Below are 16,808 nucleotides of genomic sequence, written 5' to 3' on the forward strand. Positions count from 1 at the left end.
CAATGTATTAGATCTTGCACTTTTCATATACAAAGATTTTGTTCACATTCACCAGCATTATAAATCACAGCAAGATCAAATTACAAATGTAACAGAAAAGACCATTGCAAGTTGAAAATATACATACATTATATTAAAAAGAGGTCATAGAAATCGCATGCAACTTGGTTAAAGAAAAACGTCAATAACCTTTAAAACAATTTTAAAAAATGTATGCCAGGTAAATAACGCTTTCAGGCTTCTTTTCTTTTTTTTTTTTGTTTTATTGTTTTTCTACAGTTTAAAAAACATACATAAAATACCTTTAAAACACAGGTAATTGCAATGTGCATTCTTTAGTATGCTAACAAACGAAACAGAAATGTTAGTCACTTAGTGACCAAGATAGCAGACAGATCAGAAGAGACATTTTCTAATCACATTTTGGAATTTAAATGCAATACCATGCAAAATATAGTTTTTAATATCATTATACAGGATGTCGTTTAAAAAAAAAAGCTACTTTTATGTCATCTTGTGCTTAATATGACTGGAGTATAAACAGAAGAAATAGTGCATGGTCACGAGTGGGAATGTTTATGACCAGAGCAAGTTCCTGAATAGAGATGGGTGAACCAGTCCAAATCCGTTTCCCAGAATTTCACGGGTTTTGTAGACCAAATCTGCCCCCGCCCCCTCCCCCCCCCCCCCTCTCGCAGATCGGATATTAAAAAATACGAGCGGATTAACCTGAATCTGCCATTGGATACAATTTTTAAGAATCCACACTCGGATTCCATAGTGAATCTGAAATCCGCACTCAGATTGTTACAAATCTGCTCTCTCTCTCCCCCCTCGGATTTAATCTGAGTGCGGATTTTTAACAATCCGCCATGTGGACTGTCAGTGATAGAAAACAAAATCCGAGACAAGGCTTGATCAACCTTTTTGAGACTGATCCGTGGACCAAAAGGAACCGGATAATTCGATGCAGTGCCAAACCAGCAAACATTTTATGTCCATCTCTGGTCATGAAAACCACACTGCATAAGCTAAAGAAGAGCCAGGTGTATTACCGAATATGTTCTATTGGTGTTTGGGTTGAGGGGAGACAGGATTCCTCCAGAGAAAAATGTCAAGTATTTTATGTCAAAATCCTTGTGTGTCAAAATTAAGTTTCTCACGGTGGAGATGATCAAAACCAGTAATACCTACTCAAACATTTATCTTAAGGAGTAAGTTGTACTGCTGCTGTAGTCAGAAAGATGACCCTTTTTGCATACATTACTATACATTTTTTGTGAAGCTGGGACAGCATTTCTTCATTTCATTTACACCTTAAAAAAAACACTTTACAATAATTTACAGTTAGTTCTCAGAATAATATTGCACATGCATAGAAGCACAGTTGAGCTGAAAAAGAGTTTAAAAAGGACATCGATTTTATCACAGTGACATGCACAACAGAGCTACAGTAAGTTACTGCCCCCCCCCGAGAGCAATACAAATCAAGATGAAAACACCTTGTATAGAAACGCTCATAATACTTTCAAGGGAGCAGATACATCCTCCCCTCCCCCAGTCTCCCCCCCGCCCTTGTAGATCTGCTTATATTTTTACATTTTAAAGGTCATTATATCAAGGCAAATACGCTGCAATTCTAGAGCCAGAATACTGCACCAGATTTAAAAGACGCCCCAGAACTGCCCCACCTTTGCCTTCATATACTGTATATAGTGCCTTCCGTTTTTTTTATAAATATATATATATATATCAATGAAATGAAACTATTTCTATGTCTATGTGTCTCACATTATACTTCAAATCTGCTGGATACCACTGAATATCAACAAGAACGTTTGTGGAAATTGCTTATTTTGTTTGTGCCCCTTGGAACGTTGAGTGAGGATGTATACAGTATGTAGCAGGGAACATACATTAGTACTGAGCACCACTGCAGGTATTCTCACATTTGGAAATGTTATAAGGTTTCCGTAAATATTTCACAAAATTATAAATATTGGTAAACATGGTATAGTTGGATTTGGGAGCAATTAGAGTTTGTTTAGTTCCTCTAATTCAGGACTGGCCAATTCCAGTTCCATAGAGCCACCAACAGGTCAGGTTTTAAGGATATCCCGCTTCAGCACATATGGTCATTCAGCACAATGACATCTGTGTAATTTAGCCACCTGTGCTGATGCAGGGATATCCTTAAAACCTCACCTGTTGGTGGCCCTTGAGGACTGGAGTTGGCCAGCCCTGCACTAATTTGTATGACATTCCTGTTCAGCATGCTCTGCTTTTAAAATGCAAAGTGCCTTGTCCCTATGGCTACGGCACCAGTGCCTGTGCTGCACACGCGTCTCCGAGGCTGGCGGCGCATGCAGCCGAGTCCCCCAGTGTGCAGTGAGCTGCAGGGGGTAAGACAGGGGGGTGGGGGCGTGATGGGGGAGCAGCTGTGACATCACCCGGCAGGTTCGCCCTTATTGGCTGAACCGCTGGGGGGCGTGGCCTAGCACTCCATCGCGAATCCTGATCTCAACACTCTTGAAAGCAGGAGAAACTGTCGGCGCAGGGCGGAGCCCCCCCCCTCGCAGCGGCCCTGGCCCCAGCGTGGGGCGGCTCTTGTCCCTGCAGCGTCCGTCACAGCAGGGACCTGGCCTAAGCTTGATCTTCTGACAGGGAGGGGCAGATAAACCAAATACTTGACTGGCCTACTTTTCTATGTCCTCACTAAATAGAAAACCTTCCTTTATTTCAAACGTAACAAAACAAGTAGAATGTTCGATTTAACAATAATGGCATTTGTCAACAAGCAAAAACTCAAGATAAAAAAAAGGTGTTTTAATTATTCAAAATGAATAATTCCATTATTTTTCGTAATATGCGGTTTAATACAAATTGTGGAAGTTGTTGCATATTACTAAAAAAAATTGTAACTTGAGTTACATATGCTGTACTTTTCTATTTTTGGCCATCTGAAAGCTATTTGACAATGCACAGCAATCATTTAAAATGCAAAAGCGTTTAAGTTTGCTCTAGGACTGGGACTGCAAATGCGTTTAAGTTTGCTCTAGGACTGGGACATGAAGTGTTTGTTTGTTAAATGTTATTCCTTGTTATTGGGTCAATGAGGATTGGCGTTAAAAAAAAAATAAAGAAATGTGAATCTCTCTCACTGGAAAGTAGTTTTGTTTATTCCCAGCAACATCAGGCTCACATATCTGACATTTCAGAATGACTTCGATTGTTACTGTAGGTCCGTGGTTTTTGGAATTCTGAGGAACCCCGACCCTCTCTAATACTGCGTCTGAGATCAGATGCATTGTAAGGAACCCCAACCCTCTCTAATACTGCGTCTGAGATCAGATGCATTGTAAGGAACCCCAACCCTCTCTAATACTGCGTCTGAGATCAGCTGCATTGTAAGGAACCCCAACCCTCTCTAATAGCGAGTCTGAGATCAGCTGCATTGTAAATTCTTCTGTATTTGGTACAATTTTAAAATTATTTTAAAATTGCAGGGGACCCTTTGGGGTGCCTGAGAAACCCAAGGGTTCCTAGGAACACTGGTTGAAAAACACTGCTCTAGGTCCTAAATCAAACCTCAGCCATTCAGACCTCTGGACATTGGTTAGCTCTGTACATGCTGAAATGTCTTGTTTATCTTCAATGTCATTTCATTTATTTCTAATAACTACAACTAGACACCTGGAGAGGGGAAAAAAAAAAAAAAGCATTGTGAAGTTTTGAAATCTCATATGCAATGATATCTGTGTAATTTACATGTCAATGCGTAAAGATTTCACAGCCTGTGATAACCTTGAAACCACAACGCATTACAAATGGAAGTAGATAATCTGCCCAATTACAGAGTCTACAAAACGCTGCTGGTCCCTCTACAACTGAAGGGGTAATATATACTTTTGCCCACTTGTACCTATGATAGTGGAAGCTTAGTTACTATCAATCATATGACACACAAGATAGAAGGTGAGAGCATTCAAACTTTGGCACTTTTTGTAGGATTGCTTTATTCACCCGTGTTTTTTTGTTTATTTTTTTTTTAAATGATAATCTCTGATATTTTTCTAAGTACAGAATTAAGAAGACTCATTTTATTCAAAGTGTATATATTTATAACTTATTACTTTGAGCCAATAGTAGAGACTGATATAGAAAAACTTAAATATGTGTGCAATATGACTTAATTTATAGCTATTATATCTGGATGTAATTGGTTAACAAATATAGAGCAAATATTAAGCTGGTTGTTGTAGAGCAGGGGAGCCCTTCTCCAGTCCTGAAGGGCCACCAACAGGTCAGGTTTACAGAATATCCCTGCTTCAGCACAGGTGGCTCACAGTCCCTGCTTCAGCACAGGTGGCTCAAACAGTGGCCCAGTCTTTGACTGTGCTATAGCAGGGATATCCTTAAAACAGGATCTGTTGGCGGCCCTTGAGGACTGGAATTGACCGTCCCTGCAGTAGAGGATGGCTACAACAATGTTTATTTTCCGTTGCCATTGAAAGGTTCAATAAAGATATATAAAAAGGCTGGTCTTACATTCCTAAATGATTTAACTTGTTACTTTGTTTTTGTTTTTCCAAAAAAAAAAAAACAGGACGTAAAATCTCTTTCTGCGAACTGTTTAGACGTAAGAAAAAGTATTATGTTTTATCAGAAATATTTCACCACATGAAACAGCCGCACATTACACAATGGGTTATTGTCCTAGAATGTTGCATATGGTAATAAAAAAAATGAACAATGGTTTTTTTTTTTCTTTTCTTCTCACTGCCATAAAAAGGATGTTATACATGAACTACTGGAGAACCACTCCAACTACAATACATCTGTAAGTACGCAGTATCTCTCAGTCAATGTGCTCTATGTACTGTACGACATGCAAAATGTTGGCACAGTCGTTATTTTGTTGCAACTGTTTGCTGAAATATACCTGCCCCAGGCAGCGTCTACGTATTAATCTTAGTTGTACCAATATTGGATATGCCTACGTCTGTTTGTGACGAGATGAGGGATTTCTGGACCATGTGGGAGGAGTTAGGGGTGGAGTTACATTTGCACCTCGGCGCAGGCATTAAGGGATGTGCAGCTAGCGTTACTTTTCTTGATGGTTTCCTGCATTGGCTTTCTCCATCACCTTAAAGGTGGCGTCATTTTTTTTTTTGTCACGGCATGTGCCAAATTCTACAACAGTAGAAATACACTTCTTAAATATGTCACGTTTCAGACAGAAAAAACTGCACATTTATTTTATGCACCTCTGGATACACAGAGCCCATTATTCCCCCCTGCCTCGTTTTCACATCTGCTTACTCTTTCTTGTCCATGTTGGCCTCTCCATCCCCAGTTTTACCCTCTTACTGGGTCCTCTCTCCACCAATTGACGCTTGTGCTATAGATTGAATACCTCTTAATTACGCCATGGATGGATTATCCAACACAAACAGTAGTCGTGACACTTTTTAAAGCCCTCCATTTTACATTAACATTTATGAAAAGGGACTTAGAATGTGAGGAAAATAAACTGTACAGTACATACCTTTTTCAGGTATTTAATTATTTGTATTAGTTGTATGTGGCAAGAAAAGGAAACCACCAAAAGAAATCTGTATATCCTCTGAAAATGTATGGTATGTTAATATACATCTCGTATTTTAAATAAATAAATATATACATTACTATACATACATTTGCTCCCCACCTCTTGAAGGCTTCTATTTGAATCTGTTTTTTTCAACACCATGTTGAATTTAACAAAGAGAAGTATGATGCACATTATAATTTGGTAGCAGAAGATAATACAAAAGCATATGAATAAAACCAAGATAAATTAACTTCAGAGTACAATAATATTACTGGATTATACATTTACATCAAACTCCTTTAAGGCTGGACTCTTCATTTGAAATTGGCATAATCGGAAAAGATGTCAATAAAATCTTGTACCACTTTGTAGCAGAATTCATACTGTTCCTGCAAAATGAAAAAAAAAAATAGATATATAATCAATGATATATATATATTGCAATTCATTATGTAGCATTAGTAATAATGTCTATTAATCAGTATTTATGGCGCCCTAAACATAAGGAAACTCGTTGGATGTGATGAGCTGTGATGAGCTGTATTTTATTTTACTCAAGTGCAACATAACTAAACACAATAACACTGAAAGAACCAAGAGCCCTTTTAAGAGGACAGGAACCTAGAAATGATAGAGCAGGATTGGCCAACTCCAGTCCTCAAGTGTCACCAACAGGTCAGGGTTTAAAGATATCCCTGCTTCAGCACAGGTGGCTCAGTCAATGAGCTCACCCATTCCACCCCTTTTGCAACTTGGGAGGTTAGTGACCCTTCCAACCTGTTTTCAAGCTCACCCATGCCTCCTTTTTAATTGCAGTTCTTGCTAAGCACCTGTGAAGGACAAGTCTATTTTTTGTAACAATCTTTTTTATTGGAAACGTTCATATACAGATGTACATACAGAAATGTCGTGATCCCATGACATTTTATCACAATGCAATCAGGTGGTGACCAATAACATTTTTCCATTTTCCATAGAAGGAAAGAGAAGAAGGGGGGGGAGAGGGAGGGGTGGGGAGACAAACAGGTGGGGAGGGGTAGTTGGATGGGGGCGGGGGGTTCGTCCAGAGGCTTCCGGGTTCCCATCTCCGACAGTCTGGGCATACTGGAGGTCCGAGGGGCTCGGGTTTTTTGACTTTATCTCTCTATCCAAGGGTCCCATGTGTTCCAAAACGGTGGCACTTTTTTTTTTTTTTGAAGCATGGCCGTGAGCTTCTCCATGGACATAACCTCATTGATCCTTCTAACTACTGTGTTTCTCGACGGGGCCTTGATCTGTTTCCATGCTGCCGCGATAGAACATCTGGCCGCTGTCAGCATGGCCGTAATTAGCCTTGATAATGGCGGGGGAAGGTCGTCAATGGGTTTGCTCAGCACCAAGGTCAGAGGATCCAGGGGAAGGGAGAGCCCCGTGGTCTCGCAGATAAGCGCCTGGATCATGGTCCAGTAACTCTGAATCTCTGGACATGACCACCAAATGTGGGCCATGTCCCCCTTTTGACCACATCCCCTCCAGCACAGGTCCGGTGTGCCGGGGTAGACCTGGCTCAGCCTAGCCGGGGTCAGGTACCACTGAAATATAATTTTGTAGATGTTTCTTTGTTGTGCAAATGGATGTTTTAGCAGTCTGCTCCCAGACATCCTCCCAGTCTTCTAGGTCTATTGGAAGGCCGAGTTCCTCTGACCATTTTTGTATATAACGGTGGGCCGGTGGGTTAGATGCCGGCTCCATCCCCCTATATATCTCAGAAATTAGGCCCTTCTGATAGGTGTTTGTAATGCATAGGGACTCAAACCTAGTTAGCGTGGGGAATTTGGAAGTTTGGGAAAGTGATAGTAGGAAGTGCCTGATTTGCAGGTATTTAAACAGGTGCAGGTCTTGGGTCTAGAGTTTAGTGCCTGAAAGGTTAGGATCTCTCCCTTCTACAGCAGATCGGCAACCATCCTAATATTGAGACCCTGGAACTGGTCAAATTGTCTTTGAGAACAGCCTGGTGGGAAATTAGGGTTCTCAAAGATAGGGGTGAGCTGAGACGGGAAAGCTAGCAGACCATACTTCCCTTTGCTTTTAATCCAAGCGTCCCACGTGCATCTCATTGCCCCGAGGTCGAACCTCTGTGGTCCTCCACCCCTTCCTCTTGAGGACCATAATGTCACTTGAAAGGGATAGGGGCGTGCGTAGTGTGACTCTATTGCGAGCCAACAGGCCGAGGCCGGGTCGTAATTCCAAACTACAGGCTGCTTCAGTTGCGCCGCGAGATAGTACCTGACTATGTCGGGGACCCCCACCCCCCTCTTGCTCTTGAAGAGATCATCACTGATCTTGGGACCCTAGGTCTCTTGTCATTCCATATGAATTGGAGCAGTAGTGATTGAATATTCTTCAAGGCCGCCTGCGGCACTGCTATGGGGAAGGTTTGGAAATTATACAGTAATCTTGGGAGAACGTTCATTTTTACAGAAACTATTCTCCCAAACCAGGAAATTTTGTGTTTTTTCCAAGCTTCCAAATCTTTTTCAATCTGATCAAATAATGGGGGGTAATTGTACTGGTAGAGGGAATTATAGGAGTTTGAGATTTTAACCCCAAGATATTTGATATAGGTGGAACTCCACTTGTATTTATAGTTAGATTGTATAAGTTTCCACGTCTGGGCTGGGAGGGATATATTTAGGGCTTCTGACTTATCCATATTAACTTTATAGTCAGAGACTGATCCAAATTGGGTCAGTAGCCTCTGAAGGTTAGGGAGGGAGGTATGGGGGTCAGCGAGGGTCAGAATCACATCGTCGGCGAATTGAGAAATTTTATATTCTTTTTCAGCAATTTGGATCCCCTTGATAGTTTTTTCTTCTCTAATTCTGGCCGCCAGCGGTTCTATAGATAAAGCGAATAGTAATGGGGATAGCGGGCAACCTTGTCTGGTCCCATTCCTGATTGTTATTGGAATGTAGGTTGGTGCAATTTGTCTGCACGAAACGCGTAGAAGGTTGCAGCCTTCTGTTTTTATGTCCACATAATAAAGAAACATTTTTGCCAGACCTGCCATCACTTTTTTTTTGCTGTGCGTTGCACCAACCTACATTGCATTGGACTTCTCCCTATTGGCAACAGCACGCAGACTGAGAGGGACCACTGGTGACACATTCGTGAGTACTTACCTGGGGCCAGCCCAATGAGGTTAGGGGGGGTGTTTTTGTGCATTTACCCCTGCCTTCAGGGCAACTGGAGCTCCTTATTAGGTTGAATTATCTTATGTCCCAGAAGTGTTCCTTTCACAACATAATCTAATGGGATTCCATGCTTGAGCACCAAATCACCTCTACTGATTGTTATTGGGTCTGAGAAGCCGCCTGAAAGTTTAACATACGCTGTTGGGTTTTGGTAGAGGGCTCTAACACCCTCCAGGAAAGGACCACAGAAGCCAAACCTCAGCATTGTTTGGTCTAAGAAAGACCACTTGATTCCGTCGAACGCTTTTTCTGCGTCGAGGCTCAGAATCATTGCTTTGGATCCGGTGAGATGCACGTGGTCAATTATATCCACAATTTTGCGGGTATTGTCGGAGGCCTGTCTTCCAGACACAAAGCCTACTTGGTCTACATGTATGAGTCTAGGGAGGATTGGGTTTAGCCTGTTTACCAAGATCTTGCTGTAGATTTTGAGATCGGTATTTAGTAGAGAGATTGGCCTATAGTTACCACAGAGAAGCGGGTCTCTACACTCCTTATGAATTATGGCCAGATTTGCCGCCGTGATTGTGGCGGGGATCGGCTCTCCCTGGAGGAAGGAGTTGTACATGTCTAACAGATAGGGGGAGAGGGTCGGCATGAACATCTTATAATAGGAGTTCGAAAAAACGTCCGGGCCCGGTGTTTTGGCAAACTTGAGAGAGCCGATGGCTTTGGATAATTCCTCTTGGGAAATGTTTTTGTTCAGATTCTCCACCTCCTCCAGAAATGCTCCTTCTGCTCATGGGAGCGTGTAAGACTTATACTTGTATTGTTTGAGTACAGGGGAGCGGGGGAGGGGAGCAAGATTGTTACATGGCAACATATTCACACATTTATGAAATATTCACATAACACAAAGTACCTTTTGCCCAAAGAGGGGTTTAGAAGGTGGGGTTTCTTTTGCAGCTTTCAGAGAATTTCCAGCGCACGGTGGGTCTGCAGCGGGAGTTAGGTGGGTAGGGGAAATTAGGGTGGTGGGAGGACTATCTCAGCCATCCAAATTTGTAGGGTGGGCGCTGTTGGTAGATGTGTCTCTCAGCCGGGGTTGTAGGGGCAGTTTGAGGTCTGCTTCTGGCTTGCTATGCGTTCTGAGGTGCGAGGCATCTCAGCGGGATCTGGTCTGGACGAGACCCTGGGGGCTGACTCGGTTTTGTGGAGGCTGTAATCCAAGGGCTTTCAGAAATTCTTGTGACTCGTCTGGGTCGGAGACAGAGAAGTAGCGTCCGTTTTTAAGTACCATTAATTTAAATGGGAAGCCCCATCTGTATTTTATGCCTCGTTCTCTTAGGGCGGTGGTAAGGGGCTTCACTTCCCTCCGTCTATTAATGGTGACCCTGGAGAGGTCGCCGTAAATTTGCAGTATGTTATCTTCAATACAGAGGTCTCCTCTTCCTCTGCTGGCTGTCATTATTCGCTCTTTTGCCGCGTAGGAATGCATCTTCACGATAACGTCTCTCCGTCTGTTCGGGTCAGTATGTTTGGGCCCCAGGGCTCGGTGCGCTCGCTCCATTTGTTGGTCATGCTCGGACAGGTCTGGGACCAGGGTTAAAAAGATCTTGCGCAGATACGCCTGGAGGGACTCAGGAGAAACAGATTCTGGGAAATTTCTGATGTGCAGGTTTTGCCTGCGCTCTCTGTTTTCCTGGTCCTCCAGGGCGTCCTTGAGTTCATTGATTACATGGCCCAGTCTGTTTACTTCGTCGTCCGAGTTAGATTGGGCTTGGAGGATCCCCTCCATTTTGGATTCCAGGACTTCTGTGCACTGGGATAGGCAGCTTAAGTCAGACCTGAGCCCTTCCAGGGCCGTCGTCAGGTCCTGCTGAAATCCTTTCCTCATTGTGAGGAAGAGGGACTCGAAGTAATCCTTATTTAGCCCCTGTTCCGGTAAGTCAAGTTGAGCGTTTTCGGCTCCTCGGCGCCATCTTGGCTTTCGGAGCTCTCCTCCTGCTGGCGCTGCGCAGGGGGAAAGGACCTTGTAACCGGGCATTTCACGTGTGCAGCAGTGTATTTAATTTTTTTTACTCACCATAACTTAAATAATGCATATATGATTTCTAAAAGCTAAGAAAATTCCTGCTATGCAATACAAATAATGATGAGGTAGTGACCAGGTGTATATTGTTTGCGGTTTTGTATGAATAGGGCATGTCCTATCTTACCAGTGTTTGCACCATGTGCGGCCTTTGCATCCGTAAACTTTTCACAGTTTGAAAAACATCGAGTAGCCCCTCAGCTTTCACTCGCTCCAGGATATTGCTGAGCGCAATGAATGTTCCTGTTCTCCCAGCACCCGCACTAAGGAAAAACACAATATTATTACCTCACACTTATATAGCACCATCCGTGTCAAAAGGTACACATGTAAAATACCGCTGCAAGTCATGTATAAGAGCACATGTATAGAACTCAACTCTGGAACAAGGAAATGGCTGCCCCAAAGAGCTAGCAATTATATACATATACATATATATAATGTTCTTAGGTTTAAAAATGCAATGTTTTTTTACACCTAAGATACAGTACTATAACTGGAAACATTATAATGACTTCTGTAGTAACTTATTCAGAATTCTTATTAGTTTTGCTGCAGTATGATAGAGCCTCAATGCTTAGCCATATGTTACACTTTTAGCCTGGCCCCTGAAAATAAAAAACACCTGCTTTATCCAATTCTATTTATTCAATAGAATCGTTGGAAACATCGCTCATATTCCTCCCAATTCTCCCTCATAAGATCGTCCACGTATTTGTACCCAGCTGGCTATACCAGAGGTGCGCAACCTTTCTTTGCATGTGGGCTGAATTTGAAACCCAGAAATGGTTTTTGTCACCGCCCCCCTCCCTCAATTAACCCACTAATCCTGCCCTTCTAATATGGAGGACCACGACGCTGGCGCCAGGTGGGCGTGGGAAGAACATTTTGCTGCGTGCTGTGTTACAACTTGGGCATAGCTACATCCGCTTCGGCCCTACGCAACACCATGGATTATGGGGAGAGACTTTGTGATGCCCGGCTATGATTGACAGCATCCCCACCCCACATCGGCCCCCGTCCCATACTGCACAGCAGCAAAACTCCCGCAGGCCATTTTGATTGGCTTTTTGGTGCGTACGTTGAGCCCCCCAGGTCCATATTAACACTATTTAAAGTTGCAGAACCCAATTTTCAGTCCTACCCTCAAACTAAAGGATTTTGGTGTGTGTAATATTTCACTGTTTCTATACCATGATATGGATACATATTTGTATGTTACGTTATTTACATTTGGTGGGCTTTTGGTTTATCACTCAAATTTGGCGCACTAAAATTGACGTAACATTACCGCAAGAAACAAACATTCATACATCTTATCATTCCATGCATCGAGTGACCTAACTCCCGCCCCATATAGCCATTTACCACTGCACACATGCCCATATCTACTATGCAGCACTATTCCGTAAGTCACCTTCTGGCATCGGAAGACACCTTACAGCCCTATTCTATACGCAAGACGCCTTCTGGCGCAGGTGGACATCGTATGGTGCCAATCAAGTGATTTATTGCTTGGTAAATATGACCCATAATGCCAAAGCAGCTCAAACAACTGCAAAGAGACCGGTTCACTACATAAAAAGGTGCTGTGTGTGAGAATTGTGTTTTTAATACCAATACTCTAGATGCTTTGAAATATGTGTGCTGCAGAATAAGTATAGAGGTTTTAATTGGGGGTGTTTTTATCCTAATGTGGCTTGTTTGAAAATGACTAGTATTTGTTTACCGTCAAAATGAATTGTTCAATGTTATTTTATAAACATGTCAGTCTATATTGGTAGCAGTATTTCAATCTGTGCCCAGCCAGGTAGAAATTTCAGACGTGCATGATTAAAAACATTAATTGCAACTGTGGATATTCTCTGTTTGACACATTTGTCTGATTTTATGGCGCCAGCAAGGTAAAAATGGATTAACCGAGCAATTCCCCCTCTGGCAGCAATTTTAGCAGATGAAAAAAAAAATGTGCAATATAAAACCGGGGTGCTTAACTCCAGTCCGCAAGGCCCCGCAACTGGTGAAGGCTTTCAGGATATCCCTGCACAGGTGGCTCCATCAGTGAATCAGTGTTCGATTGAGCCACCTGTGCTGAAGCAAAGATATCCTTAGAACCTGACCTATTGGGGGGTCTTGAGGACTGGGGTTGAGCCCCCCTGATCTAAAACATCAATCTTAAAAAAAGCTCTCCTAGCTTTCATCATTTGCAAATATTAATCTAATCAAATGAGCGCTGTGTTTACACGTACGTTACATTTCACCAAATACTAATTATAAAGATAACTCAAGGATTGTGAGAAAATACATCAACTGTAGTTGTACAATGATATCAATATATTGTGGCCCGACTAAGACAACAATCCTTTTATGACACAAAGCTATTGATCTCTTGTAAAATTTCAGGGCTCCTGTCCAGTGCTAAGTAGGAAGTAATTCAGGGTTCTGATGTTGACAGGTGTGTACAATACAGCATAATGTATATTCCTACAGCCCATGTTTCAACATACAGCCCGTGCTCCCTTATCCTGTGGCATTAGAGCTATTATTTTATCTAACGCATTGGTTAAGGCAGGGGTTCTCAACTCCACCCCCCCCCCACCCCCAACAGGTCAGGTTTCCAGGAGATCACTGCTTCAGTCTTCAACTGAGCCACCTATGCTGAAGCAGGCGCTTCGCCAGGCCACCTGTGCTGAAGCAGGGTTATCCTTAAACCCTGACCTGTTGGGGGTTAGTGAGGACTGGGTTAAGGGAATCCTTCGGAAGCTGGATGGCACAGGGAGGATATTTCTGAGCATCACTTGGCTGGTTTTACTGGCAGTGAGGACACAATTTAAATCACGCTGGAAGTGGTTTAGAAAAATGAGTGGTTTATGTCATTAAATGTTTTTCATTTGTTAAGAGATGGAGCTTGTGGGGCTCTGAGGATCTAATTGTAGAAAATGTATACAATAACTATGCAATATAAACCAAAAGGAAGTGAGTCTTTCTAAAAAAATAAACCCCCCTTCTTTATACTGTAATGGTGTAAAATAAAAAGTGGTGGTGCGTTTGTAAATAAAAAGGTGACACTGCACGTCATTTCCTAGAATCCCTGGCTGCAGTGGAAGCACTGTATGCTAGAAGATAATGGTGAAAGGCGGGATTGCAGACCTGTCTGGGATGTGTGAATGTGCTCACAAGTGATATTTTTATTTGCTGTTGTGAAGGATAAAATATGGAGATCATATCTCTATGCTTTATAGTTTATAGTTTAAAATACATTTTTTCTTCTGAAGTTCCAATTGATATTGAGCGGTTCAGCTAAGCCAAAAACCTTGAGAACAAGAGCAATGTGCCAATGTTATGAAAATATGCCATTACAAAAACGAGAGAACATAAGACCAGTCCACTATAGTACTCTGGAGTGACAGGGGTGACCAATCAAGTTCCCAGACCCTAGTTTGTTTGTCGGTAGGGAAGGGACTCCTTGTGTATGTTCTGTAGGTCTTCGAGTTTAGCGAGCAAGCAGTTGTCGGGGATGAGAGAAGCTCATGAATAGCCGACCAACACCCTCAGGTAGTTTTTCTAAGGTTAAGATTAGTCATAGGGAAAGTATATCCTTTTTGGTTTAGTTTTTTAATACTTTTATAAGATTATGTTTGTCTCGTGGTTTCTAGGGGGGACTGTGAAGGATAAAATATGGAGATCATATCTCTATGCTTTATAGAAACCACTCGTCTCCATATTTATCTGTTTGCTGTGCTTTTTTACTAATACTGTTTTCTATCCGAGGTAACTGTGACCTAAAGCCGACTGATTACAGAGAAAATGAAACATAACTTCAGAAAGCAAGGACACACGGCATTCCTGTGAAACTTGCATCAGCCGACAAGACCCCCGCCCCCATCGTGCCTTTTTTCTACTAACTAATGTAATAATATAATTGGATAAGCTTTGCCGCATAATAGGTGTGGCATTGAATGATTGGCTAGTGTTAGCCTACTTTGATATAAATAGATTGTAATACAAAAACTCGGCAGTCTTGTCTTGACTACTTGTCTGAAGAAACTAATACGTGACTCTGTGTCATTATTGGGATCCAGGGTGCGCACCCAGACTCCAAGTTACATAATTTGGAGCCCACATCTGAGCAGTAGAGACCCTCGATTGAAGGGACCTTAACAGTTGGCGTAGTCGGCAGGATCCTTGTGAAGGGACATCGGAACAATCCTGAACCCATCTCCATCCAAGGAGGACGTCCCCTGTCCGGACTGATCTGGGGTCTGATCAACCTCTAAGGACAAGGTAAGATATATTCAGAATATATTTTTACCGAACTCCTGTCAGTCTGTTCAGGTTGGCGACACTTGGTTGATGGGCTAAGTATTGTTAATCTATACAAGACCATAGAGTCCGGTGGTTCCCGCCAAGGATTTATATAGTTGGTAAGGTCTTGTGCCTGCCAGATGTGTGGTTTATGTTCATATGTCATAAGGGTTACGGAATAACGACATTATAAGTAGTTAGGGGACGAGTGTGTAAGGATATCTATTGTTAGATAATAGGAGGATCGTCCATACAGGTGACGGTCCGGGGAGTGTCTGCGCGCCTCCCCGTCTAGGTCAATTTATCGCTGAAGCTCAAGAGTCCAGGTACCGCCGGTAATTGGCGCACATGTCCGAGGTTGTTTTTAAAATAGACAATGTTCTGGCAGTTTTTAAAGAAGGATTTGCCTTCTGGTGCACGGGATTCCGTAACTCTTGTGACAGAACGGGAGGGAAAGAAGTATACCAAGAAATGTAAATTGTTGTTTAAAGTATTGGATTTACCCTCTACGGGAAGGTTGCAACCAAGAATGTTGAAAGATGGAGGATTGTGGGAGAATGCTGAGAAATTTTTGAGTGTGGCTATTGAGCTTCAAAAGGAAGGTTTCACCGAAATAGAATGTGGAGGGAAAGATAAGAAAAGTTACTGTTATATGAAAGTACCCGAAAGTGAGTAAGTGTTGACTAATGGAGAGAAATAGGTGTGTGTAGCTTGAGAAAGGACAGAATTGCAACAGGATAGCATAAATTTGTAGTGAATGAAGTCAGTGAAACTATAAAAGTTCAAAACAGAAAGCATTAAAAAAAACTGAGTGTAGGGAAATAGCATGAGCGTGTGGCGTTATTTGTGTGTTAAGAAGTTATATGAACCTCAGCTATATAAAAGCCTGTTGGTTAATTTTTGAAAGGTCATAAAAAATGTAGTTCTTAGGGCTCTGGATAAAGCTCCATGTATTTAAACTTTAAGCGAAAGTTTCAATCTAATAATTATTATTTTTCAGGAAGAAGCCGTGGTGTACCTTTATCTTATCTTTTCAGGGTCAATTGGCGAAACGCCCAGAAACAAAATGGCTCTTTGCCCGGAAACAAGTCTTATAGATAATATTTTTTCTTTTGTCAGATGAATATGCAGAGTGTCTTTAAAATTATAAAGCTGACCATGTGCTCAGCACTGTGCAAAGAGATTATATAAAGCAAGACATTAGTGTGAAGTCTTATACAAAATCATTTGTCTATTAACTGAATATGTGATGTATGTTATAACGAATTAACCATTTATTTTTTCCAAAGGTGTCCGTAAGCAGTGGTTATTGTAAAAATTGCTGTGTAATCTAGAATGGGTTTGCCAGAAAGGGGTGAATTTGGGAGTCACCTCTCATTTGTGGGTGTGTCTTGTGTATAGGGTTAAATACAGGGGATACATAGTTGCAAAAGCAGTTACATAAGTGAATAAGGTATGCATTATATACAAGGCATTTCAAATTTCTTAGCAGAATAGTTACAGTGGAGTGTTTGGGGTAAAAGCCAAATAGGGATTGGCTAGGAAATTTGTATGGGTAACATAATTGTTTAATTGGGAGGGAATATTTTTCCATAACAGTGGATAGTATTGGGAAAAGGGATATTGGCCTGTAGTTTGAGACAGT

General features: G+C 41.9%; 1 protein-coding gene across 6 annotated transcripts in view; it reads right to left on the bottom strand.

Moving 5' to 3' along the window:
* Nucleotides 1-200: 200 nt before the first annotated feature.
* The window catches only part of PTPRE (protein tyrosine phosphatase receptor type E), a 126,064-nt gene continuing 109,456 nt past the window's right edge, over nt 201-16,808 (bottom strand). For all 6 annotated transcript variants that reach the window (XM_075612244.1, XM_075612243.1, XM_075612242.1 and 3 more), the window contains 2 exons: nt 10,986-11,121; nt 201-5,982 (listed from right to left, as the gene is read on the bottom strand). In XM_075612244.1, coding sequence (XP_075468359.1) covers nt 5,908-5,982; nt 10,986-11,121 — 211 coding nt within the window. In that variant the 3' untranslated portion in view covers nt 201-5,907. The remainder of the gene's footprint in view (nt 5,983-10,985; nt 11,122-16,808) is intronic.

The sequence above is a fragment of the Ascaphus truei genome, chromosome 8 (assembly GCF_040206685.1).
Source record: "Ascaphus truei isolate aAscTru1 chromosome 8, aAscTru1.hap1, whole genome shotgun sequence".
NCBI classification, from domain to species: domain Eukaryota; kingdom Metazoa; phylum Chordata; class Amphibia; order Anura; family Ascaphidae; genus Ascaphus; species Ascaphus truei.